This window comes from Battus philenor, unplaced genomic scaffold, assembly GCF_028537555.1.
Source record: "Battus philenor isolate CCGP_79_NKW_IND1 unplaced genomic scaffold, ilBatPhil1.0.hap1 SCAF_19, whole genome shotgun sequence".
NCBI classification, from domain to species: Eukaryota; Metazoa; Arthropoda; class Insecta; order Lepidoptera; family Papilionidae; genus Battus; species Battus philenor.
Window position 1 is genome coordinate 9,303,337 of NW_027181681.1, and position 25,841 is coordinate 9,329,177.

Here is a 25,841-nt window from a genome sequence, read left to right on the forward strand (position 1 = left end):
ATTGTGATATTGAAGAGTAAGTAACAATCAAAACAGCGTGATAATCATCTTTCTTCAAGCTGATTTATTGAACGGAGGTTTAGCTTTAGCGTTAAGTCACCTCAAACCCAGTTACAGTTTCATGCAAACGAAAAAAGAGCCTTTGTCCATTACCGAAAAAAAAAGTTATGTAACAGCTGACATCAATGAAACATTTTTTTATCTGTAATCCGAATAATAAATAAATGACATTAAAAAGAAACTCGATATATAAGCAGAGACCACTAAAATACTACGTCAATTGTGATTGTTCAGCACCATGAGTTACAAACACTTATTAAGATTAGCAAGGAATTTTTCAAACGGGTGAGTGTCAGTGATTCTTGTTTTTCAAGGCATTGTTTTTTTTTTCTTATGCGTAGTATAGTATAACATTTGGTTAAACTTCGTCTGCGAGCTGTGAAACTGTATATGTTATTTCAGCAATCACACTTGGTACACAGTAATGCTCACACTAAACCGTCTAGCGCTCAATGGTTTCTAGCAAGAGAATACAGCCACCAGTATAATGTTATTCTTTGCTTTTGTCTTACTGTTTTTAACTATAACAACATGCATTATATTATTCTTTTAAAGCATATTAACTGTAATGAAACAGATCATTGAAAAGTTGTGAAAAACAAAAGTTATACCAGTATTAACTAATAAATTATTTATTTCTGTTTACAAAATAGTTCTTTAACAATTTATGCATCGTTGCATCCATTGTAGTCCACTCCTCTTTGTCTTTACCTCGGCGTTTTTTTAACGCAGCTACCTTTACTTCACCATCTGGAAACATATGATTTAATATGTACTGATGAATGCGTTCACGAATTCTTTCTTTTTTTGGGGAATAAACAAAGTCTCTTGATGCAAGTAGCTATAAGGAGGATCCAACAATTTCACAACAGGCATCTCTCACTATTGCGTCGACGGTATTCTAACACTTGCTCTCTTACTTGCTCGAATTTAGTGGGAGACAAGTTCTCCTGTCAAACTATATCATATGCCGCACAACTTCAATGTTACCCTTTATATTCGCTACCTAAGTACATCCCTTATATTGATTTTTACTGAGATTAATACAACCCCGCTTGAACTAGTAAAACAAGGTATGAAAAATATGGAGTTTCGTTACCAAAAACTATCCGCCGACTGAGATGGCAACGAAAATCGTGGAAAATGATACAGCGAAAATTGTGACGTGTTAAATTTATAAACGCTGGAACGTAGGTTTTAAACGTGATACGTAAAAATAAATAACATAATTATGTAATGTACATGTGAAATATTAGTAAAAAGTACAATTGCAATGAAATTAAAAAAACTTGTTTATATCATTTTTAAACTAGTTAGTATTTACAAAAATATTGTAATAATCACTGAGACATAATTTTTTCAGTAACAAAACCTTAGCTCATTCAACAATTTTCTATCCAGTTCTCTAAATATTCATAAAACCTTTCTTTCAATCAAGCTGCACATTTGCAAGCTTAGCGTTTGGAGCGTCCGGACGTGTCTCTAGACTTACTCGGCCACCCTTGTTGCTGATTTGCAATTAGACTTAGATTTCCTGCACCTCGATGTAAGGATCCCTGCCTTTTCAGCCTTTGGATTCTCAGAAGTGTCTTCGAACTTGCCCGTCTCCTGTAGAAGCTGGCGCAGCTGTGTTTCTTGTTAAGAGAACGCCGAATCGCCTCTGAGACTCGGTCGCATGTTCGGTCCGCGACCCCAGTCAAAGGCAACGCTACTCCTGTTGTTTCGATCCGATCGGCTAATTCGTATGCCAGTCAAGTCGCGAACTGAATCCAAACAACTCGGTTGGCAACATCCGTTGTTTTGCTCGCTCTCCGTGTGTTTCACGTATCGTACAGTCTCGCCAAATCACCGGCTTCCCCCGCTCCGATGCGGTGACCGCGGTTCCTCCTCCCTCTGTCCTCCCATCCCGCCGCCCCCGCGAGATTTAGTATAGGGACATTAGGCAGGTAAAGCTCACTACCCTATTTTAGGCGCGTTTTACAAAGGTAGAGCGACATCGCGTTTGTCCTACTATGTAGACTACTTGTCTACATTTAGAGAAGAGATTTATCGACATGTTATGACGTTAACGCGGGCTAACTTTTTTCTAGACACCGTTGTATGGCACAGAGATACCCAGGGCGACTCCTAGATCACTCCGATTAGACTTCCGTGCCGCATCGTTTTCATATCTAAGGAAATATATATAAAACTTTTGCTTAGTCTGACAAAACACTTAACAGCCTCGGTGAGTGATATGGCCTTAATGAATATTACCATATTGCACACTTTGTTCACTGCTAGAATAATAAATTAAAAACGATTTCTAGAACACTATTAACGGACAAATGGGGTTGTCACGAAAAAACGATTAATCTTACAAAGATAAAATTAAACATGAGATAAATTACTTATACGTGTCTCTTAGTTTGTGTTTATTTTGTTGTTAACTTTTCTTCAGTATTTTATAACTCATACGCTATGTCCAACTTTTTTTAAAAAAATATACACTTCCTGCAATAATATCGATATTTTTTTTTATTTTTAACGCCTTTTGCTTAAATACTAAGTTTAGCTGACCAGACTAGACCTCTTAATTTGAGAACGGGAAATAAAAAATATATAGTATTTGAGAAGAAAAAAATAAGTTATCTCCAAATGTAACAGCAATTGTTCATATTTAGATTCCAATTAAGTAAAAATAAATTAAATCACTTAATATTTATTTTTACATACTTGTAAAATACGTAATTAGTGAATACGAAGTCTACCGGTGCCTAAAACCCAAAATTTTTATGATAAAGCCGGTGTCGCCACATCGTACGGTGTCTTATAAAGATCATATATTATTATAAGAGAATTTAAATTTGTCTAGTAATAGTCATCAAATATTTTATATCAATCATACGCATTAAAATGGAAAACTACAATCTCATTCATAATAAAGGAATGGTAAATCTAACTTTGTTTATTGAAGTTTTAATTTTCTTTGTAGTTTATGTGTAAAAAGGAAAAACGCAATTAAAATATTTTAAGCAAAAATATTTTAATTGTTTTCTATGCAATTATTCGATGTTTCTCGCTCCATGGTAATCGTGCTTTTGCCTTAATTTGCAAATACGAAAAAAAAATCAGATTGGGTCGAGCGTACCCCAAATTTGGGAAAATTAAATCATTTACCATTAGTAGCCCAAGTATAGAAGACTGAGAACTTGCCATCGCAGGACGAGGGTTCAATACGCAGGATGTAATCTTATATAACTCACACTTTGTGGATCAATTTTATAGGAATGCTAGTGCTCACAAGTTTTCAGAGAATGGGCAACAGCGTCCTCTTAAGATCGTAGGTCGCGGGTTCGATATTCGAGATACAATCTTATATAATTGACACATTGCCACTGCTAACAAACAAGTTTCCAGAGTGTGGGCAGCAATGTCTTCATCGTACCATAATACCACACTGCGATCGCCAACTCGCCTGCCAAGCGTGGTAAATATGTAATACCCCCTAATAGACTTCTTTGGGTAAAACGTCTGGGTAAAAGCCTTGCAGTGAGCGTCTATTGACTTAAAAGAGCACATTTAGCTATTTATTTAATGTAAAAACTTTTAGTTTCCTTTCTTTGTTATCTATTTTATAAAGTCCTTAAAGAGAGAGCATCCTAATTCCTGATGGTTGATTACTACCAACTTCTATAAACCATATGAACATAACTGATATTATAGCATATATATAAATTGTTTATTTAAAAAAAATCATGTACATTTTGTATGAAATTTTCTATAAAACAATAACGGCTTTAATTATGTTTCATTATTAGGCCAGCAGCTGTCAGACCCAATGCGTTAGCTACCAAATACTATGAAGAGTTTGATAAGTTTTACCCTGCCCTCGTGGAAAAAACCATAGACCGATGCGTGGATAATGATTACAAGCCTTTAAAAGCTTATTGCAAAAAGGTAAATTTACTATTTAGTCATCTTTAGATCTCTGGCTATAGTATTTGTTATGAAATAAACTTTAAAAAATTTATATAAAATATTTTATGCCAAAAGTTTTGGGCTAAAGTTACTCTTAGTTATCTTATAAAGCTTTTACTGCAATATTGTAGAGAAAGCTTTGCTTATAAATGTAGAGAACATTATTAGACCAGGTTACGGTTACGGCGTAAAAATTCTATAGCTATTTAACTATTTGATTTTGCATAAAAGACGACCTTATTTCCAATTTTAGCTTCACTTTTTATATAAATATTATTATGTATGGTAATTTCAGATGTTAGAATACTTCACGCTATGCAAGCTGCCCATACAGGGCGAGTTTTTAGTCTACGCGTACGAGTTGCTGGAGGAGCCGGGGAAACTGACCGACGAGAAGATACATCAAGCTTATGTCGTAGCATGCGCCACTGAAGCGGTGCGTATATAGATCTCTTAATAAAAAGCGTTTCACAAAGTTAAGTAACCGAATTAAAAAAATTGTAAATCCATTATACATAAACTTTTTCAACGGCCTGGACTAAAGACGCACGTACACGTTTTCCTAACTATCGAATATCTTCAATTATTAAACTATAATATATTTACTAAACTAAAAAGAATTCTTACCAAGTAAGTCAGTAAGAAAGAAACAACAACACGACATTGTTCATATTAATTTATATCAAACAAATACAATTAACTATTCCTTATTGAAATATTGTTGACATTTAACTTTTATCTTCGATATATAACCATTAATATTCGGAGCATCAATTCAATCAAGAAAATGAAGGTCTAGCAGAGTACCTTAGCAAAAATGTTAACTAATTACTTACCGCGGTTACGTAAATAAGATGTGCCTACCGATGAACGCAATAAACTAACTTATCATTGTTACAGATACAATGCGGCTGGGCATTGGCAGACGACAGTTTCGACCAATGCAAAACACGGGCAGGTAAACCTGCGTGGCACCTACTTCCCGACACGAGCAAAATGGTCGTGAGCGACGCACTTTTGTTCCGTAGTATCGTTGACGAAATGTTGCGGCAAAACATTCCTGAATCCATCCATCCTCAAATATCGGACATTTTTAATGAGGTTAGACTTCAAAATATAAAAAAAAGTTTTATCTAAATAGACCACTTTAGATGTATGATCATGTAAATCTCAATCTTCGCCAAATGGATCTTAATCTTATCGAGTGTACACACAAGTGAAGTGTGTTCACGTCTACATGCCATTCTCGATTCCACATATCTTGGCTTAGGTGGACGCGAGTGTACTGGATACTGTTTGCCTCTTAGAACACATTGTCCACCAAAGACTTTCATCGCCGTACCCAGTATATAATGAGCTGAAACGTTCCATTCTGCCTATTCGGAAGACAACCGATTATAAATAATTTCCTTACCTCCTTACTTCTGTACCTTGTTTGTTATTTTTCTTTATAATTAACGAAATAATCACTAAAACTTGAAAAAATACTCCTACTACTGTTGGTAATGTTATGATTATTATTTACAGATGAACTTGGTTACAGAAATGGGACAATGTTTAGACTTCATGATGCCTACTACAAAAGACTTCAGCAGGTACACGGCAGAAAATTTCCAAAGAATCACTAATTTAAAAGCCGCTTGTTACGGGCTAAATTCACCTGTAATGTTGGCTCTGCTTTTGTGCGGTAAAGCATCTGAAGAGAACTTTAAACTCGTGGTTCACATGTGCAATGATCTAGGGACATTCACCCAGACCAATGTAAGTAATATTTATATCAGCATTATCATTTCACACGAAATACGTCCACTGCTGGATATAGTCATATCCCATAGATTTGCAACAGGACCGGTTGGAAGTGGCCTTCATGTAGTATTTTCCAATGACTAGATCAGAATATTTATTTATTTAATGCAATGAAATTTGTGCTATTTGCTATCTACACGTGGTAGTGGTAATTGAGAATTGGAATTTATTCAGTTATTCTACCAATAAAGTACAAATTTTCATTACATTATTAGTATAATGATTTCGTGGAATATATTAACGCTCGACGACGTGACGTTTATTGAGTTACCTTGATAAATTAACTTGACGATGCGCTCTACTCCTGGAGAACGCAACTTACAAAATTTGTTTATTTATCTTTATCAGGGTTCTAAAACTTCCATCCATTATCTCAAAATAAAAAAAAAACATAGCATACTCAACAAAATTAAGTCATATATAATACTACTGTCATGTACGTGACACCAAGTTTTCTTTTACATAAAGTTGATTCATCCTTATTATGACAAATTACTCTTTGGTAAGGTATAAAATCAATTAGGCAATTTAAAAAAAATTAAAACATTCAAAGCTTATGTTAAGGAAATATTGATTAAAAAACTTATTATTGTATTAAAGATAACATAAATCAATACGCCTGTAATTATTATCATGCTGATTTTCACGTGACGATTTATGACAGGACAAATTAAAAAAAAAAAAAATAATGTTAAAAGATTAACCGTCGTATTTCTTGCCAGGTTCTTCTAGATAGAGACGAGATTCCGAACATGTCTGTGCGTAAACATATATTTACGCTTTATCAACGTTTTGACTTTTCGAAAGTGCTTAGCAAAGCCATTCAAAATATTAAAAAATTGTTTCATAGTTTCACAAATTTTTTTCAAGTATGCACTATACCTGTTGTTATTGCGAACACTGAAATTAACTCTAGATTAAATATAAACTAGGACACGAATTTTTAAAGTACGCATTACGAAGCGCAGCTATGTACCTCTACCAACTCGTTATCTTCAAAAATTAAGGACTGTTTTGTTTTCAGAACGACTACACCGAATACCGAGATTATCAAGGATGTGCAGATTACAGATACAACACAGACTTTGTAAACGGAACCTGCACATGGACTGCCGTAAAAACTTTACAACTAGGTACTGAAGAGCAAAAGAAAATTTTCACAGAGTGCTATGGCAGCTCGGACCCAGAGAAAATAAAACGTGTGATTGAAATTTATGATGCACTCGACATGACTAAACTGTACAAACAGGAAGAGACCAATCTTTACGATTCGTACGCAGAGAAACTACGCAATCTTCCGGCAAATTCTACACCATCTCCTGAGTTTTTTAAGAAAATACTAGAATTTTATAGAAGCTACATATCAAACACAACAAAGTTTTACTATAAAGATTAAGAAAAATTCTTTTCGTGTAAGCAATCACAAAAACTTTTAATAGTAATAAATAGTATTCCTGACCGCGTTCACGGCTTCGCGATAAAAAGCCGTCTCTTCGTTTTAAATTATTGCGTTTAAACTTATAAAAAATTATTTGTTTAAATATAACCTATTCAAACTTAAAAAGTTCATTTCGTGTTCATTGAAACATAATGTAAAACATCGGAATGTTTATCCTTCGAAAGCAAAGGGAAGTAATTAAAATTCTGAGGCTGGCATATCTCTGATTTTTCTCGTACCTCTATTCCAGAAAACACCCGACTCGATTTCTTATTTCTTCATCCTGTTCGATAACAATAAAATTTTATCTTCATAAATATATTAGGGTATTTTGTAAATTTCCTGCTGAGACGGACTCAAAAAGAGTTAAATAAAAGTTATTTTCCTCCTGAATGATACTAAAAGCGTATAAAATATTCTAGAATTGAATTGAATTTAAATTGAAATTATCATCTCTGAGTTCCCATTACTTGAAGAAACTAGTATTCCTGCAGATTAATATTTAAAGTTTTAATGAGAAAAAATGTAAATTACTCTAATAATGAGTACCCATAAAACAAAAGTAATCAGTTTTGACACATTAAAAATGCACGTTATATGAAGCTTCGTGTTTTAAAAAATGTAATATATGTGGAACTCTATTGTTTAAGGAACAGATGTGGCTGTCCTTTTAGGCGTAAAGAGTCAGCTTCTTATCTATACTAGATTTCCACTTCAACTCGGCCCTGCATGCCGCGAGTATTGACTTAGTTTAACTTCACCTCAGTGTTCGTTAAAAGCCAACATTAGAGATACAGTAACATTTATTTTACCAAATTTTACTAAGAGTCACATAAGACAAATAAACATGAAGACTAAACTGAACTTAAAAAAATATATAGTAGTCTTAAGATTTTTATAAAAACATAGAGAGCGTGCCAAAACAGAAAAAGAGTAATAAATTAACCTAACTCTGATTTAAAAATTTATAACGCTGATGTCGATAAATAATTCAATCGGCGCGTGCTTTAACATAAGGTGCTTGAATGGCAACCACTAGACGGTAGACTCAAAATGGTAGCCCGCCACTAGGTGGACTGAAGACATAGTCAAGATCCCAGGAAGTCGCTGGATACGGGTAGCAAAAGACCGGTATCGTGGCGTTTTAGGGATCGTATGTGTCGTGCAATAGGCGTCTATCGGCTGGCGTGACAATGATGATAAAATATAAAAAAACTTACTTCGACATTCTTTTAAAGTTATGTGCGAATTATTATTCATACGCTGGTCTTATTAAGTCTAAACAATAACTGGATTCTATTACTTTTGCCCTGAGGATCACATGCCGATATGATGATGAAATAATGCTGGCCGTTTCAGAAAGTGATCGTACCCATAGTTAGTGAACCTACACATCTATTAACTTTGTCGCTCCCAATTAACTTGCCTTCTTATTATATTATACATTAAATAATTAGGCTTAATAATAGTAAGATTCGAATATTTATTACTTGTGTTGTATGGTTGTAATTACCTTTATCCCATCCCGGAAATCCAAAGACCTTGGCTACAGTAAAGCAAAATTCCAAGCCTCATGAGACCTGATATATCGACGAGCGCAAAATGCGCATCTGGTTTATGTTACATACATTTATATACAGTACATATGTACATTTTTCTACATTTGTATAAATTTTGTTATGGCTTTCTTATATGTTCTCTAACCATTTATTATAAATTTCTGCAAGTTTTCTAAAAACAAGTATTAGTTAAATAAATAATGTTTATTTTTGGCTTGCGAACATTAACAAATAACGCAGACACGAGATGAATATCTTTCAACGTTCAATGCGTTATTGCAAAAAAGTGTTTTTAATCTGTTAATTGTTATAATTTTTACTTGTTTTACTCTTATTTAAATTAATTTTATGTTATCATTTATTGCCGTAATTATAATTATTTATTTTAATTTATTAATATTAATGTATATGAATGAATTTATGTATTAATCTAAACGTGTATTAGTAAATATATATGTTTGTATGTATATATTGACTACCTACTACTTCACGTTTTTATATTTCCATACTATGGTTGATTTTAAAAAAAAATCCTGGAATGATAAAAACACCTAGTGCCATTTATTTAATTGTCAACCAGAACTCAAGTCAGGATTGTATGGAACAGTTTCCCAGGGCAGACAACTATCGCTGGGCACGTCCGACAATGTTAGAAAGATTATCAGCTCTAAGAAAGGCAACTAATTAGGTTTTTGGTAGATACTTAATGGAATCGGGCGTTATTTTGCGGAAGTCCATCTTAAGTAAGAAAACACACATGCAGTCGTAGTCGTGCAACAAATTTCCTGCAACTTGTAATTCGCATTGTTTGCCATATGCGCAGTTATCAGCGGGCTGGCGGGCGGTGCGCTTTGTTGCACGACTACGACTGCATGTGCGGAAGTGGCTAAATATTGGTCCTTTTCTTACTTTCGATGGATACATCTCAACGCTAATGATTTTAGAAGTGGCATAGCATAGAGTACATACCGATAGAGTAGAGAGAAGGGTCAACCCTTTCCTTAGCTAGAAGGAGGGTTAGCCCTTAACTTTAGATAAAAATGCTAAAACTGAAGTAAACTTTCAGAGTTCGTTGCGACCAGTCACTCATTTGCGTGTGCTCGAGCTGAGGTTCTTGAGAGAGTCCTTGACACTTCAGACCCTGTAAATTGTAAATTCTGACGGGAAAACAGCATTGTCTTAAAAAGAAACAAGTATTTATATTTTACACCCGGTCGTGAGAACGTAGGTCAAGTAAAAAAGTTAAAACAATAAATTTTCTTATCTTACAGCACGATTTTTATATTGAAACAAAACGTTTTATATATATATTTCAGTCGCAATATAAAGAGACTAACATTGAATATGTAACATTCATTTTCATAACGTGCAAACATCCGTAGCTTGTGCGGTAAAATGTTTTACAAAAATTTGTTAAATTTCACTAGGAACTGTGCATGCTGGTAAGTTGCTACATAATATTTTTAAACCAGGTGCTCAATAATTATCTTATTTTCATTTAATAATTTAATTTCTTAATTGATCAATACTAAAACTCTTTTGTAACCTCCCATATCTGTTGCTTTTGTATAGATATGGTATATCTTCACCGGTGCTTATGTTACTATAAATTAATTCTTCCTAGGGCCGGTAGGTCTTGGAGGTAATGACGACACCGTGTATATTGATCAAACTTAACCGATATTTATACCAATTTTTAAAATTATGAAAACGGTATTCAAGCATTAAAATTGTTAGCTCATCACTAGTATTGTAGAGCGCTCTTTTTTACAGTGACATACTTCACCTTATCTACATCTATCTGAAGTTATTCTATCGTTAAATCGAATAGTACAGTGCCGTCGTCGTAACCTTGTCGTTCACTGTTCTACATCCAGTTCATTCAATGCTTCTCTGAAAATCATCTCCAAATGTATATTAAACGAGATTGGCGATAAAATACACCTTTGATACACTCCTAGTAAAATTCCTGCTTTATCTGTTAGTTTACCTTAACACATACATTCGCCTTTTGGTTCCGATAGAATTGTTGTTTTAATTGTACGTACTTATAGTCATCTAGCATTTTAACCTATTTGATTGCATACAATTTGGAGAATGCAGAGGAGATATCTACTTATACAATCTCCGTGAAGGTTGTTTATATTGACTTTTGCATTCAAATTTCCTTGGATAAAAATGATATCATGTGAATTAAGTAGTTTCACTGCTTCTCCTACTTCTTCATAAAGAAGTTCCTTGTCACTAGCTTCAGCTGTAAGTGCATAACCCTAGAAAAATTGTTCATTTCTGAGTTGAATTTTAACTCTAGGACAAAAACTCTGTACGATATTGGTAAGAAGCTAATGACCTGTGAATGATGGTAATGGCTACTCCATTATAATTATATTTTTCGCTGTTGCCGTTATAATATATCACTGTGTTCTCGATACATACTTTTAACGTTCCGCGTAATACTCATCATGGCTGACCAGGACATTCTCTCGTTCTCCCTGTCCATATAAGATCTGCCGCGGATTGAGGACCATTTTGTTATTGTTTTTAGCCAAAACAATCTTCCAGAGGAAGTGTATGTGGTGGTTTCTTGTTCTCCTTCCACACACTGTTCTATTGCCATACATACCTTCTCTACATATACCTTCGTTTTTTAAAACAGTTCCAACCAACAGGCTTCCTTCTAAAAATAATGCTATGGCTGCCTGCATCAGAGTGCTTTTTTACTGTCGGCATATCTCGCTATTTCGCGAAGTCATCATCGGACGCGTGCTACATTTTTAAGCAACAGTTTCTCGAAGGCATTACCACTGCATCCTGTTCCCTTGCCGCTGATTGATCGGGGACTGCAAAACAGTTAGTTAGGATATGTCCTACCCGTTCTATGATCTGCCACGTAGTAAGTAGTAGATCTGCCCTGGTAGTAACTTACAGCTAAGCCACCGTGGCACTACTAAAGTGCATATTGCCAAGATTGATATCTGTTTAAGGTACCTGTAAAAGGAAAAGTAACTGAATGGAGTCCTAGGAAAAAGTGGGAAAGGAGAAGTTTGTAAACAAAAAGTAAAAATTTGTCTAACTTGAGAAAATTATCATTATTATAAATGTACAGATTCTTAGATAATTTTCTTAATAAATTTCTTAATATTTCATCATCAGGTCTGCGAATATCAGATCCCCGCCTCTAACTACAAAATTTTTTAAAGACTTCCAAAAAATTTACCCTGCTCTCGTAGACAAAACAATCACGCAATACAAGGATCTGGAACGTACATCTGTAAAAGATTATTCCAAACGGGTAAGTTTATGTTTTAATACATATTATAAATATATATTTTAACTTATTAGCAGTGTCCATACCAAAACTTTCGGACTTATGATTTTGATAATCTTTAAATTTGAAGATAAGCTCTATTTTCGTTCTAAACCTCCATAACGTATGTCAGGAATATAGTCGAAAGTATCTAGTAATGGAAGAATCATAACGTTTTGTGCGTTAACCGATAACTCACTTTTCATGTCTCATCCTAAACTATACTGCGGCTAGAAAAGATCAGGGAAATTTCAAGGCAATTATTTTTTAACTATAATATCCTTTTTACTAGTTATTTTGTTCGATGACTCTTTATCATCTTGTAGTGACATGATGCTATTGGTGCAGAAATTTTAGGACTTTTAATTAAAATATCGCGATAAGTTGTTTTGGTAGTTCCTTCTTCATGTTACCCTGCCTGAGGAATTCTAAAGAGACATAAACAGACAGAAATCTTGCGTCAGGGTAAATGGCAGATGCATTATCATTTGTCTAAGCAACTCTTAATTTTTGCTGTATGGTTAAAGATGTGTGTGGTGTAGCGTTATCATGACGAAAAAGCAGATCCTTATTAATTAATTTGGGTCGTTTTCTTCTAACTTCATGCTTCTATCTCATCGAATATTATTAGCCGAGATCCGAATCGATGATTTTACCTGGTAGTAAAATCTCGTAATAAACAATGCGCTTCCGATCCCACCATACACACACCTTATTGAGTTTATCCAGTTTTTGCCCATCTATCCAGCTCGGTTTTAATTCGCTTAGATCAACTTTGTGCTACTCTTACTTACTCTGCATTAGGTTCATAAACACCACAAGTTTTCTCCTCGGCCGGCGTAGCATTACTATTTTTTTTTAAATAGATCTGATTCACTCATTTTTTTAGAAATACAAATAGCTCTAAACTAAATTTTACCAGCATCATTCTATTTTTAATATATACGTTTTTGAAGTAGTCAAAACAACAAATTTATACATTATAAATTTTTCCCGACCTGCAAATTATTTAAAAATTAGTCTTTATCTAAGAACATTCTATACATTCTTCAGTCCCCCTACGATGTAATACAGTGGAACCATGTCTCCCCAAAGTACTTTTCTGAACGGAGATCGAAAACAACTAACCTTTGAAAAGAATCTTTTTACGTATTATAAAATAATGTAATGAATATTCAGATGTTTGAGTACTTCGTGGACTGCAAGCTGCCCATACACGGTGAGTTCCTAGTCTTCGCTTACGAGTTGCTAGAAGACCCGGACAAACTGACTGATGAGAAGATACATCAAGCTTATGTCCTAGCATGCGCCATGGAAGCGGTGTGTATATTGTTTATTATATTCTCACAAAACAACGTTATACAATTTTATTTTAGAAAGGAAGTATGATATTTTATTATTTGCTAGTTTACTCTAGATAACACCCACCGCAGCCGGGTGTAGTTTAAGCTAGATTCCGTGATGGGAATAGAGAAATAAGCGTCCTCAAAAACTCCGGATAATATGGGAACCAGCTTATTTGGCATCCCGACTGAAGTAAAATCGTTAGTGCGTTCTTGGTGGTGTACAGAAAGTAAATTAGCCGTGCAACTCTATTGCCTTTTTGAAGAGCCAGGTAGTGGGTTCATGTACGGGCTACTCACCTTAAAATATAAAATACAAGTCGAGGCAAGATCTACCTTTCAAGTCCCTCGTACAAGTATACTGTCCCCATTATAACATACAACTTTGGTGTCAGTATAATCAATAAATTAGGTCTATAACGCTTGATTCCATTAAATATTTAAGATCGGCATGCCTAGCTAAATAAGCGCGTTTGTACATCAAATTAACCAAATTACATCGGGTGGCAGCTCAAAACCTTTGGTTTAACCAAACTAAGTCTAGTAAAAGAGGGGACCTATTCGCTTATCTTAAAAATAATAAGGTCGAGGTATAATAATAGAGTACCAACAATCGGAAGCCTTAGCTGCAGTACAGCTTGACCGATGCTAGAGCATTGACTTTCGGTAGTATAAAAGAAACATTCAACGACGTATCTGTAACGAACGACAGACTATATGTTATTTCATACCTTTATGGTTTTGAAGTAACAACAATCTCGCATAAATATTCAAACAATAATTTACAATTGCATCAGATTCGCATAAACGTATCCTTTTCTACTAGGTTTTTTAAAGTTTTATAAAGAAAAACATGACTTTTAATGAAATGATTCTGTTTTAGGAGACGGGTAAAACAAAGAAACTAAATAACTTCCTCTGATTGTAGATTCAGTGCAACTGGGCAATGCAAGACGACATTTACGACAATGGTGAAACGCGTGCAGGGAAATTGGCTTGGCACCGACTCCCTGACACGAGTAAAATGTTCGTCAACGATTCGCTAATGTTCCGGGGTCTTATTAACGAAATGTTGCGACAAAACATTGACAAATCTGTTTATCCTCAAATAACAGATCTTTTTAATGAGGTTTGAATATAAAATTTGTTAATATTTTATCTAAACAGGCCACTTCAGGTTTAGTATCCAATCTAGCAACACTGCTGAATTGTAATAGTCGATTTTGACTCCTGCCTCAATAACCCACACCATACGCGCACATATAACTTTTCCCATGTCCATGTATGACTTTCGCTTCCTTTGACATCCTGTTTTAGGTGGAGCCTGGTGTAAAAGTATTTGAGACATCCTGACTTCTAGGTTAGATTAGCTTCTAGGTTAACTAACATCGACATTGACGGTGGTGAATGTCGATTTCCTCAATATCAGAAACCGTTTTTGTGTCTACGAACGCGACTCCAGAGACTATAGCCTTGCGGACACTGACGTCAATATTTCAGTATTAGCTACAATAAGTCATAACAAGATGAAAACTTCAAGCGCCTACAAACTTATCGCAGCAAACAACACGCCGATTAAAACGTTTGGCGACAAAACAATAAGGCTCAAATTCGGATTACTTCGTAGTTTCTTGTAGAGATTTTTCATAGCCGCATGAAAACCGCAACCTTAAATGTTAGAGTTTCTTCATAAAGCTTTCAATGGACCCTCTTCACGAGAAACTTATCGATAAATTCAATTTTCATCAAAATTTGTCAATCCATGCTGTAGAAATCTCTTCCAACCAATTTATGTACTATGTATCATTCAAATTTATTAAGAAACTCTCAAACAATACACAGTTCATCAACAGTTTTCCTTGAATACCTTCACCTAAGGATAACGTTGTCCACCACATTGAGATGACAAGTGCACTCCTTTACGCACGTACACACTCACTGCTTAAAGCAGCACACACTTGCACCGAAGTTGGAGACTGTAAATTAAAACCAAATTCTGGCTTTATTCGTGTGATTAAGATACCTCTCCATATATAAATAATATATATAAATAAATATAATGCCTAGTCATGTTCTCCAGAATGTTCAATGCTTGCAGTAAGGCTAAATAGTGAAACAAGTTGTCTATGTCAGACTGTCAAGGCAGTACATATTGTAGGATAAAAAGTTTAATTTTGCGCCTCATGAATACCATATCTACATAAGATTTTTTTAAGTTTCTCGCCTAATTAATGTTCTTACAACGGTCTACTACGTTTAAGAAAATCATTTTATATTGCAATTGATACTGCTTATTATATGGATTCACATAAAATTAAAATTATCAAAATACGCTAATTTCCATAAAAACGAACTATAAGATTGTTTAATAATTTATATAACTCATTATTTTTAAAATTATTTACAGATGCACTTTGAAACTGAAATTGGTCAATATTTAGATTCCATGCTTGCTAGTACGAGAGACTTTAGCAAATACACAAGAGAAAATTTTGACCGAATCACTTATTTTAAAGGCTCATGTTACGGGTTCATTGCACCCGTAAATTTAGCTTTAGCTTTGTGCGGCAAAGGGACTGAAGAAAACTTTCAAATCGTAAAACACATGTGCAGTGACCTAGGACCGTTTACCCAGATCAATGTAAGATACCTTTATTTGTAGTTTTGAACTATGGTCTAAATCTTTTTAATTCGGATTAATATGCACATTGTATCTACAGAGTGGACAGACGATCTTAACAGATCGTTTGTCTACTGGCCTATCCGTCTGGCTACACCCAACCGGCCACGTCCAACCAGTCCTATTGGAGATCTATGGGAAACGCTCAGTAGTGGAAGTCCTACAGCTGAAGTGATAATTGTGATGATAATGTGTTAATCCTTCTCTGATTCCTTCCTAGTTAAGATTTATATAAAAAGAACCAAGTCAATATAATGATCTATTTGTTTTTCTACAACAGTTTAAAAAGGTACACAATTTTATGTACGTGTGTCAGCAAGGTAGCGAAAAAACTACCCTTTGGTATTTACGTGGTTTTTTGACAATTTTTATTTAACTTATCCATTTCTATTTCTTAATAGTAACTTATCCACTGACCTCGCAAAATTGCAATAATTTTGAATCAATACCGACTTTCATTTCATAAACTTTCTTGCGAAGAATTTCGGGTTTTTTAATAGCCTTTTGGAGATTTCTTTGACTTTTGGTATTGGGTTTTCAGAAAAAAATGTATTAGATTTTCTATTTTTTTTTAGAGAAAAACAATAACATGGCGAAAAATTATCCTTATAGTTAAACAGATTACTAGCCAGCGAAGCACAAATAATAAGAATAGAGTCAAAGAGATTTTATTGCGTTATTTATAATAATACTACTATATCTAACCTAGCGGATTCGTTCCGTATAACAGTTAATAAATTAGCAGATTTTGGAATTTTATACATAATGATTTATTTTTATACAGCCAGACTGGTGTTTTAATCAATGTGTTTTTAATATTAATTAAAATCATAAATATTGGTCCAGCCATACTTGTGTTGTAATTGGAGTGAGTAACTAACACGACTTTATATACAAATGTGTATAAACATGAAAAGATTTTTGTTAATATTTTTGTATTCTATTCGCGAAGTATTGTAATGACTCATTATTTTGACATGTGCAATAAAAGTTGCAGTTAATTTACAGTAACGCGAGCAGCAAAATAGCTGCTATATTATTTGCTATCCTTTATTTAAAATATATAAAATAATAAATATATATAACAATAAATTTTAAAAGAATTTTTGTTTACAGAACGATTACACGGAATACCTAGACTGTGCAGGTAGTACAGATTACAGATACAAATCTGACTTCATAAGCGGAACCTGCACGTGGACTGCGGTAAAAACTTTGGAGAATGGATCTGAAGCGCAAAAGAAAGTTTTCAAAGAGTGCTATGGCAGTTCTGACCCAGACAAAATAAGGCGTGTGATCGAGATTTATGATGCCATGAACATGGAGAAACTTTATAAACAAGAGGAGACCGCCCTTTACGACTCATACTTAGAGAAACTTCGCAAACTCCCGGCAGATTCTACACCATCTCCTGCAGTTTTTAAGAATATTCTAGAATTCTATCAAAACTACATAGCAAACACAACCAAATTCTACTATGTATAAAAATAAAAAATAGTTTTTTCGATTAACACTGGTAGCAACAACGATATATTTTTTTAAATCATAGCGGTCTTTTATTAATGCACTTTATTTAATTTTTGATTAAAAAAAATATCCATTATTTTGTTGCATATATTTTCTGACTTCTTAATTACAGAGATCCTCGATTCATAGATGATTAAAACTAAATAAACGTTTATATGAACTTGTTTAAATTATTAATAGAAGTGTTACCCAAAATTTTACACAAAAAGCACGAAATGATATTCATAATAATAACAACCATCGTCTATCCCTTTTTAAAGGAAAGGCATATTAGATCTATACTCTGGAATCGCATCAGCAACCCTGTTTTAGAACACCTTGTTACAATTGTCAAGTCTTTGTGATCGCAAGTGCCGACTTGTTTAGTAACGTGTATTTTCGAAGTATTTCTATGCCAATGTTAAGCTGACTTACAGCATTTCTTGGATCGAAAACTTGAAGTTAATTAGGGTGACCGATTCGATTACGAAACATAAGCTAAACCGCACATTTTTCAATAACAATAATAAAAAAAACGAGCAGATCCTACAACTGACGATATGTGTGGACGCTTTAATAATAATGTAGCATTACACTTTTGTAAAAATTAAAGAAAACTGAGATTATAGGAGACTGTAAATATGAATTTTTATTAACAACGTAATGTTTATTTTACCTTATAATATTTCCGAATTTTAGAGAAGCATACAGAGTAATAATAAAATATCAATATATAAATTAAAGTAAACCATAAGTTTGCTGATAGCAAGCTCCTATCCTATCCGTATAATAGCGCACAAAAAATAACTATAAATACTAAGAATCATTAAACAGGTAAGGAGGTAAAACACGCAGTTTGACTTATTACTCTTTAGGGACTGTTAGTAAAAAAGATAACGCCTGTAGCATTGCACTAGCAGACAATCATATTATAGTTTTTACACAGTTCCCTTAGTATGCGTTGACTATGATATAAAAGACGGAAACCGCGTATGATTTATTTTTATTTAATTCACTAAATTAATAGATTGCAAAAAGTACAAATCCAATAAAGCAAGTAAAAATTAAAAGCCATATTAGGTATACGACTTTCTACAAATGAACACTACATGCAATAAACAGGAAAACTATATATCTATCCAATCTAGTTTATTTAATTACACACGCATAAAACATTAAGTAACAAAATCATATTTCTAGATTTCCTTATATTTAAAAATTATACATAACATTTAAGTGTATTCGGTATCCAATATATATACAGATTTTTAATCCTACGTGTAAAAATGTTAAAGAACATATATAATACGTATATAATGTGTAATATAAATATAATGAATACTCTTTGAAAAATTCATATTAGAAGCGCTTTCTGAAATAGAGGTAAAGAGTTAATCTCTTGGATCGCGGTGGATAATGCGTTCCAAAGCTTAACAGTTTGTACGGAACGTGAACACTTCATGTGTCATTTCACGTGCATAAGATGGGAAATTTAAAACGTTTTTAAACTGAAATAGTAAAACATCGTTGAAGGAATGCACAATGAAGAAGTTACGCATCTAGAGTAGATATAAACGGGTGTACATTTATCGTTATCGTCCAGTATCTATGAAACAGCTGCCGTAAATAACGCTGGTAAAGATAAAAATTCTATTGAAACCCACATCGATTAAAACGATTACTTACAGGACACGTCAGTCGTTAGGTTACAAGATAATGATTAAGGAAATTATGTTGAATTTCATTTATACACATTAAACAAATTACACAGATGGAAATCGAAAAGTTATTTTTAATTTCCTTTTTACTTTCTAGTTTTAAAATAACAAGTGCCGATGTAATAGTGGAAACTAAAAATGGTAAAGTTGCCGGTATAGAAGTGAACTCAATAATTCCTAACGAGAAGTATTATTCATTCTTAGGTATTCCATATGCTCAACCACCAATCGGTGAGTTAAGATTAAAGGCAAGTATATCAGATTTTTTTTATTTTTGAATGCAAACTATTATATACCGTTCACGTAAGAATGCTTCGTATTGCGGCATTACTTTGTTTTAAATCATTATTGCGAGAACGAATTTAAATTCGAACCAGGAATTCGAACACCTCCGGCCCTAGAAACAAGCAGTCTGCGACGGCGTAAACGAACACACATCAATGATTTAAAAGTATCAAAGTATTGTGGAAACGTTCATACGTGAAGGGTACGATAATAATAATGCATTAGGTTATTTAGTTGACATATGAGCTAGTGTCATATTGTTCTGTATACCTGTAAACTATAAAACAAATCTTCAATTTAGTTTTGGAGATTCAATTTAGTGTTTTATTATTATTGTTACTCAAACCAGTATTAGTATTACTCAAATCATACTTATTTAACATATGAAAAAATTAATGCTAATTTAAATTTGTAGTCTTAGCACATACTTTTCTTTGCGATCATTTTCTGGTATTACAAATTATAATTTATGTCTTATCAACGTAAATATGCGATAGATGTAATAAATAATCTCTATTTTCTTAACCCCTGCTTATATAATGCCCTTTTTAAAAATTAAATCAACTTATATTTGCATTAAAATTAACATCCTGTTTTATTTCATTTTAGGCACCAAAACCACACCAAGGATGGAAGGATATACTTGAAGCCAAAAAAGAAAAGAATGCCTGTCCACAATTTTATTTACCAGTTAGAAAAGTTAAAAAACATGGTTTTTTTGGAGATGAAGATTGTTTACATCTCAGCATACATACTCCAAATATTCCTAATCCAAATTTAAATCTTGCAACTATTGTGTTTTTATACAATGAACATTTTAGAATATCGTTTAATGCTTCTAAGGAGTACGGTCCTGACTTCTTCATGAAAGAAAATGTAATCTTGATAACAGTTCACCATAGATTAGGAGCTCTAGGTTTTCTTTCTTATGAAGATGAAGTTCTACCTGGTAACCAAGGTCTTCGAGATGTCATATTAGCTCTTAGGTGGATACAAGATAACATTAAAAACTTCGGGGGTAATCCGACTAAAGTAACTCTAATGGGTAGTCAAGGGGGCGGTGCTTTAGCCGATTTGCTATTACAGTCACCTAAAGCGAAAGGTTTATTCAGTGGAGTAATTTTGCAAAGCGGTCATTCTTGGGATCCTTTCTACTTAGAAGAAAACCCAAAAAAAAAGGCCATTGCTCTTGGAGAAGCGTTAGAAGATACATTTACTTCAAGTTCGTACATTGCTAAACGTATAGCGGATTATTCCCCGCAAAAAATTTCAGAATCTGAACATTTAGCAGTACATGCAGATGATTCACGGCATACACAAAGAGCTGTAGTTGCCTTTGGGCCAAGCATCGAACCAGATCATCCGGAAGCTGTGATAACTGCCCTACCCGAAGATAGCGACATGGAAATAAACATTCCCATTATGATTGGCTACAATTCACGTGAATCTATAGAAGCAGCCGAGCATTTGCTACATAAGCCACAGTATCTCACATACGCTGATAGAGATTTTCTTTTCTTATTTCCAATAAGAGTTAACTACCACTTCAAAATTAATGACAAGGTCTATTACGAAGCCATTGAGAAAGTCAAAGATTTTTTCTTAGAAGAAGGATATGTAAAAGTTAGTAAACCTGGGGAATATTTGTCTTACATATCGGACACTTTCACGTTTTATCCCACAGATTACGCAGTGAGAAAATATACAAATATATCGACTTCTCCTGTATACTATTATATTTTTGACTACAGTGGTGACTTAAATATGAGGAAGAAAACTTCACTAAAACATGCGGTGAACATAGACGGCACGTGGGGAGCATCTGTAGCTGATGAATTATGTTACTTATTTGTGTGCTCACCGAGAAACCTGTACAAAAAATTACTGGAGGACAAAGAGTCGGAAGAAATTAAAGTTTTAAATAATATGGTTAAAATGTGGACCAATTTCGCCAAAACTGGGTAATTATTTCAACTTTTATATTTCTATAACCTCTATTTCATATGTAAATGTTCTTAATTATTACACAAATAACCAAATGTTTAATATGACATGTAGAATTATCACATGGTAAACGACTCTTTAAGTGTACAACACATATTTTAGAAATATTTACATAAAATAATTTCAGAACTTAGTTCTGCACAGGGGTTGAAGTTAACTACTAGTCAAGAATAATAACTGCAATTGTTATGCACATTAAAAGGAATAATTTCCTATAATTGCTTATTAATACTAAATTTATTTACATTTGCCATATATGATAGTTTAACATATTCTTGGTTACTTTGTGTTTATTGTATTATTGTTGATCTTACGCATTTAACAAACATTTTTTAGAAACCCAACACCTCCTGGAGAAAAGTTTACTTGGGAACCAGCTACAAAAGAAAACAAAAAATGCCTTGTAATCAGCGACGAACTCGAAATGCGGAACAACATTCGCGAGGACGTCGTAAAATTCTGGGATGATTTCTTATCGAGTTACAGCGAGAAGGCGGTGAATAAAGTCATACAAGATGTAAAAGATGAATTGTAGAATACAATAATTACATAAAATCTATTTTATTTTTATGTTCCCTTTTGTTCATGATAATAAAAATCTAACAGCACCTTTTGTTTACGCTCTTATATTGGCTTCGTTTTTATAGATAGATGACAATATGGGTAGTTATCAACCGTAAGGTTGTAAAAAGCTGTGTATGGACTTCAAACTATCAACAACAACAACTATATCCCAATTTCTATAAGTGACATCTAGGTAATAGGCATAGTGCACTTAAATTCTGCCACCTCTGCATGTAGATGCCGGCACCTACTAAGCAATACCACCGAGTACATTCAAAAGTCACACCGTAATAAAACCGAGACAAACTCACGCGATGATAATAATAACAAAATTAAATCATCCACATTCGTAGAACAAACATGAGAATCGTTAAATACCTAGCAGGGTTACCCCAATTATACATAGAAGAAATAAAAAATATAAAATAGTTTCAGACTTTCTTCCGCTATTTCCTTCTTTTACCAGCGCTGTCGTTCTTTAAAGCGACAATGCTCTTGACAAAGCCAAATGATTACTCAAGAGGCAACAATCTAATTCTAGGTTAAGTTTACGTCAAGTTTCTAAATTTTGTTAAATGTATCATCATTAAAAATAAGTGAAAAGGAGAGATACTACTGGACTGAATAATTTCTATTAGCATCTGTATGGGCAACGAGTCAATAAAAACCACCCAAGTCGAGATTCAGGCGTCTAGGCCGAACTTGAGTAGAAATGCTCATCGCATAATGAATAACTGCCTTAGATACCACCCTTTATAAAATAATTAAGCCTGTTCACACATCCATGTAACATCTACGCAAGTGGCCAAAGAGCTCGACTGACTTAAAATCCGATAATATTACTGAACAATGGGCTTAATAGAGACTTTCGAAATCAAATTTCTAAATACGATACATTAGCAGATTAAAAAAAATAACATTGTACAGCTCGGTATTTTCGGCTAAAACTTTTACAAATAATATTATACAACGTGTACTAATAGAGTATTACGATTTTATCAGCACGCGATAAGCTGCGTAAAGAATTAGCTCTAACTTTATCACTTCGGTAAGTGACAATTTAGTATTAATAGAGTAACCAATAATAAATTATCATTTAGATTCAAATGGGTATTTTATAAAGATGATGCAGTGTGTATTTATGTGCGTGCTATTTATTTTACTACCTAAGTCATATTCTAGTGACAGCAGTGTCAGTATCAATATCAAACAAGGAAAAATATCTGGAATATTGGATAAATCATTTTTAAAAAATGTAGATTTTTTTTCATTTAAAGGCATACCATATGCTCAGCCGCCAATAGGAGATCTCAAATTTAAGGTAAGTCAAGCGTGAATAAAACATATAACACTCTTTTTTAAAAAAATCACTTATCCACATAAAAAAAGACTTTACACACGTAGAAATGTTTAAAACATTATTATTACTGTTTATTCTTGGTAACAAAGTACACATTTGGTATATGTAAAAGCAATGTGTCCCAACCTAAGCCTTCGTGATGTGTAATAGAAGGATTATAGTCATAAACTAAAAAAAAACCTACTTATGTTCATATGTTATATTCCAGGCGCCGGTACAACATCAAGGCTGGGATGGAGAGTACAAGGCTTTCAAGAACAAGCCAACATGCCTCCAGTTTAGTCTACGACGACGAAACGGTGAAGAGTTTGGCTTGTCAGGATCCGAAGATTGCCTTTATCTCAACGTTTTCACGCCTAATCTTAAAGGGTCCGCACCAGTAATAGTTTTCGACTACAATGACAATTTTAGAACTGGATTTAATGGAACAGAAACCTACGCGCCTGACTTTTTTATGGAAGAAGACGTTGTAGTTGTAACAATCAGTCATAGGCTTGGAATACTTGGATATTTAACCACAGAAGACGAAGTAATTCCAGGTAACAATGGTTTAAGAGATTTCATTTTAGGACTACAATGGATTCAAGAAAATATAGAACAGTTTGGAGGGGATCCAAACCGCGTAACTTTAATGGGCAATCGTGGGGGAGCTATAATAGTTAATGTTCTTCTGTATTCTATTAAAGCAAAGAACCTTTTCAATGCAGCTATTTTACAAAGTGGTACGTCTTTTGAGCCCTCTTTATTCTACAAGAAACCAAGAGAAGCGGCATTTGAACTAGGCAAATTATTCGGAATAAACACTACTGACAGTATTTTATTATTGGAGGGACTACAAAAGATCGATAGTGAAAATGTCATCAGAAGAGAAGGAGATGTTATGCACGTTGAAATCTTCGAAGCAACTCAACTGTCTGTTAGCCCTTTTGGTCCAATAGTTGAAAGAGGTAACATCGATCCTATTTTAACAGTTTTACCTGAAGATGGGAGGGTTATCAATGACGTGCCCATAATTATTGGGATGAACTCTAGAGAAGGATTAGATTTGGTATCACACTTTATATTTGAACCACGATTGCTTACGGATTTAGGTCAAGACTTTTTTGTACATCTTCCAATTAGAACTGGATTTCGCTTTAATCGCAATAGTACATTATTCAAGAGTGCAGTACAGGAAATACAAAATTTCTATTTAGAAGAAGGATACCTGTACTATAACAATATTCTTGAATATGCAGTATATGTAGGAGATATTCTCCACAACTACGCATTAAATCTTGCAGCAGAAAAGTTGAGTGCAGAAATTAACTCTGCTTTGTTCTATTACGTGTTCGATTTCAGAGGTTATTTAAATGAAAACAGCGAATATCTGGCTCGAAACGCAAGGTTTCCAATGGAGCATTGGGGAGCAACAATAACGGACGAATTATGTTATTTGCATCTATGCTCTCGCATAAAAAAACACTACACCGAATTGCTGAAACTACCCGCTCAGCAACCCGAATTTAAAGTATTAAAAAAAATGATACGCATGTGGACAAACTTTGCCAAACATTGGTAAGTGTTTAAGAACCCGTAAATTGTCAACTAAAACCAAAATTTATCAAAATACTCTCATGTGCCATCGTTTTCAAAAAGTAACGTGAAGTTGCCATTTAAAACTCCCGAGCATTAGGAAGGCATGTAATTTTTTTCTTAAGTTAGTGGGACTGTTACATTTGCCAGGCGTCTAATTTTTCACTGCACATTTTTAGTTGATCCGGAAAATTTAGGTACCTGTACCGGAATAGATCGTGCGACGCGTGACACGCTTGTCAAATTTTTTATTAATGCATTCGACCAATAATCAACACATAATATCTGTTTTTATATCTGTATCAATACGAAGTAAGCTCCCACATAAAAACTTCCTTTTCTAACAGACAAAAACATAAATATTTTAATATCTATTTCAAATAAGAATACTGTTATTGTGTATTTATAAAATAATTTAACAATTTTTAAGGAACCCAACTCCCAGCGTCGATGATCATATACTGAAAGACTTTATTTGGAAGCCATTGGATAAACAAAGAAACAATGTCAACTATCTACATATTACGAAAAAACTTGTTATGAAAGAAAACCCTATGGGCAACCGAACTAAGTTTTGGGATGACTTCATTAAAAAATATTCAACTTTGGCTATAGATGGCGTTGTCAATGATACGGGTCACGATGAATTGTAAGATTAAGAATTTACTATTAAATA

General features: G+C 33.8%; 4 protein-coding genes across 4 annotated transcripts; all 4 read left to right on the top strand.

Moving 5' to 3' along the window:
• Positions 1-298: 298 nt before the first annotated feature.
• LOC137921710 (uncharacterized) lies at positions 299-7,474 on the top strand. Its single transcript, XM_068764522.1, has 6 exons — positions 299-345; positions 3,861-3,999; positions 4,316-4,456; positions 4,921-5,121; positions 5,548-5,781; positions 6,851-7,474. The coding sequence occupies exons 1-6, from the start codon at positions 299-301 to the stop codon at positions 7,220-7,222; spliced, it is 1,134 nt and encodes a 377-aa protein (XP_068620623.1). The 3' UTR covers positions 7,223-7,474.
• A 2,701-nt stretch (positions 7,475-10,175) lies between these two features.
• On the top strand, positions 10,176-17,687 carry LOC137921608 (uncharacterized). Its single transcript, XM_068764408.1, has 6 exons — positions 10,176-10,265; positions 11,977-12,115; positions 13,310-13,450; positions 14,402-14,602; positions 15,881-16,114; positions 17,270-17,687. Exons 1-6 carry the CDS (start codon positions 10,219-10,221, stop codon positions 17,636-17,638), a joined length of 1,131 nt encoding a protein of 376 aa, XP_068620509.1. The 5' UTR covers positions 10,176-10,218; the 3' UTR covers positions 17,639-17,687.
• A 1,654-nt stretch (positions 17,688-19,341) lies between these two features.
• LOC137921495 (juvenile hormone esterase-like) lies at positions 19,342-22,202 on the top strand. The gene is made up of 3 exons (XM_068764271.1): positions 19,342-19,625; positions 20,272-21,623; positions 22,003-22,202. Exons 1-3 carry the CDS (start codon positions 19,431-19,433, stop codon positions 22,199-22,201), a joined length of 1,746 nt encoding a protein of 581 aa, XP_068620372.1. The 5' UTR covers positions 19,342-19,430; the 3' UTR covers position 22,202.
• A 1,081-nt stretch (positions 22,203-23,283) lies between these two features.
• On the top strand, positions 23,284-25,841 carry LOC137921496 (esterase E4-like). The gene is made up of 3 exons (XM_068764272.1): positions 23,284-23,551; positions 23,799-25,147; positions 25,596-25,841. Exons 1-3 carry the CDS (start codon positions 23,354-23,356, stop codon positions 25,816-25,818), a joined length of 1,770 nt encoding a protein of 589 aa, XP_068620373.1. The 5' UTR covers positions 23,284-23,353; the 3' UTR covers positions 25,819-25,841.

What these genes read in the sequence shown, in the direction of transcription:
- LOC137921710 (XM_068764522.1), top strand. Translation starts at nt 299, where the DNA reads ATGAGTTACAAACACTTATTAAGATTAGCAAGGAATTTTTCAAACGG. An exon ending in TAGCATGCGCCACTGAAGCG is followed by an intron (nt 4,457 to 4,920) that starts GTGCGTATATAG and finishes TCATTGTTACAG; the next exon opens with ATACAATGCGGCTGGGCATT. An exon ending in TATCGGACATTTTTAATGAG is followed by an intron (nt 5,122 to 5,547) that starts GTTAGACTTCAA and finishes TATTATTTACAG; the next exon opens with ATGAACTTGGTTACAGAAAT.
- LOC137921608 (XM_068764408.1), top strand. Translation starts at nt 10,219, where the DNA reads ATGTTTTACAAAAATTTGTTAAATTTCACTAGGAACTGTGCATGCTG. An exon ending in TAGCATGCGCCATGGAAGCG is followed by an intron (nt 13,451 to 14,401) that starts GTGTGTATATTG and finishes CTCTGATTGTAG; the next exon opens with ATTCAGTGCAACTGGGCAAT. An exon ending in TAACAGATCTTTTTAATGAG is followed by an intron (nt 14,603 to 15,880) that starts GTTTGAATATAA and finishes AATTATTTACAG; the next exon opens with ATGCACTTTGAAACTGAAAT.
- LOC137921495 (XM_068764271.1), top strand. Translation starts at nt 19,431, where the DNA reads ATGGAAATCGAAAAGTTATTTTTAATTTCCTTTTTACTTTCTAGTTTT. An exon ending in TCGGTGAGTTAAGATTAAAG is followed by an intron (nt 19,626 to 20,271) that starts GCAAGTATATCA and finishes ATTTCATTTTAG; the next exon opens with GCACCAAAACCACACCAAGG. An exon ending in ACCAATTTCGCCAAAACTGG is followed by an intron (nt 21,624 to 22,002) that starts GTAATTATTTCA and finishes AACATTTTTTAG; the next exon opens with AAACCCAACACCTCCTGGAG.
- LOC137921496 (XM_068764272.1), top strand. Translation starts at nt 23,354, where the DNA reads ATGATGCAGTGTGTATTTATGTGCGTGCTATTTATTTTACTACCTAAG. An exon ending in TAGGAGATCTCAAATTTAAG is followed by an intron (nt 23,552 to 23,798) that starts GTAAGTCAAGCG and finishes GTTATATTCCAG; the next exon opens with GCGCCGGTACAACATCAAGG. An exon ending in ACAAACTTTGCCAAACATTG is followed by an intron (nt 25,148 to 25,595) that starts GTAAGTGTTTAA and finishes ACAATTTTTAAG; the next exon opens with GAACCCAACTCCCAGCGTCG.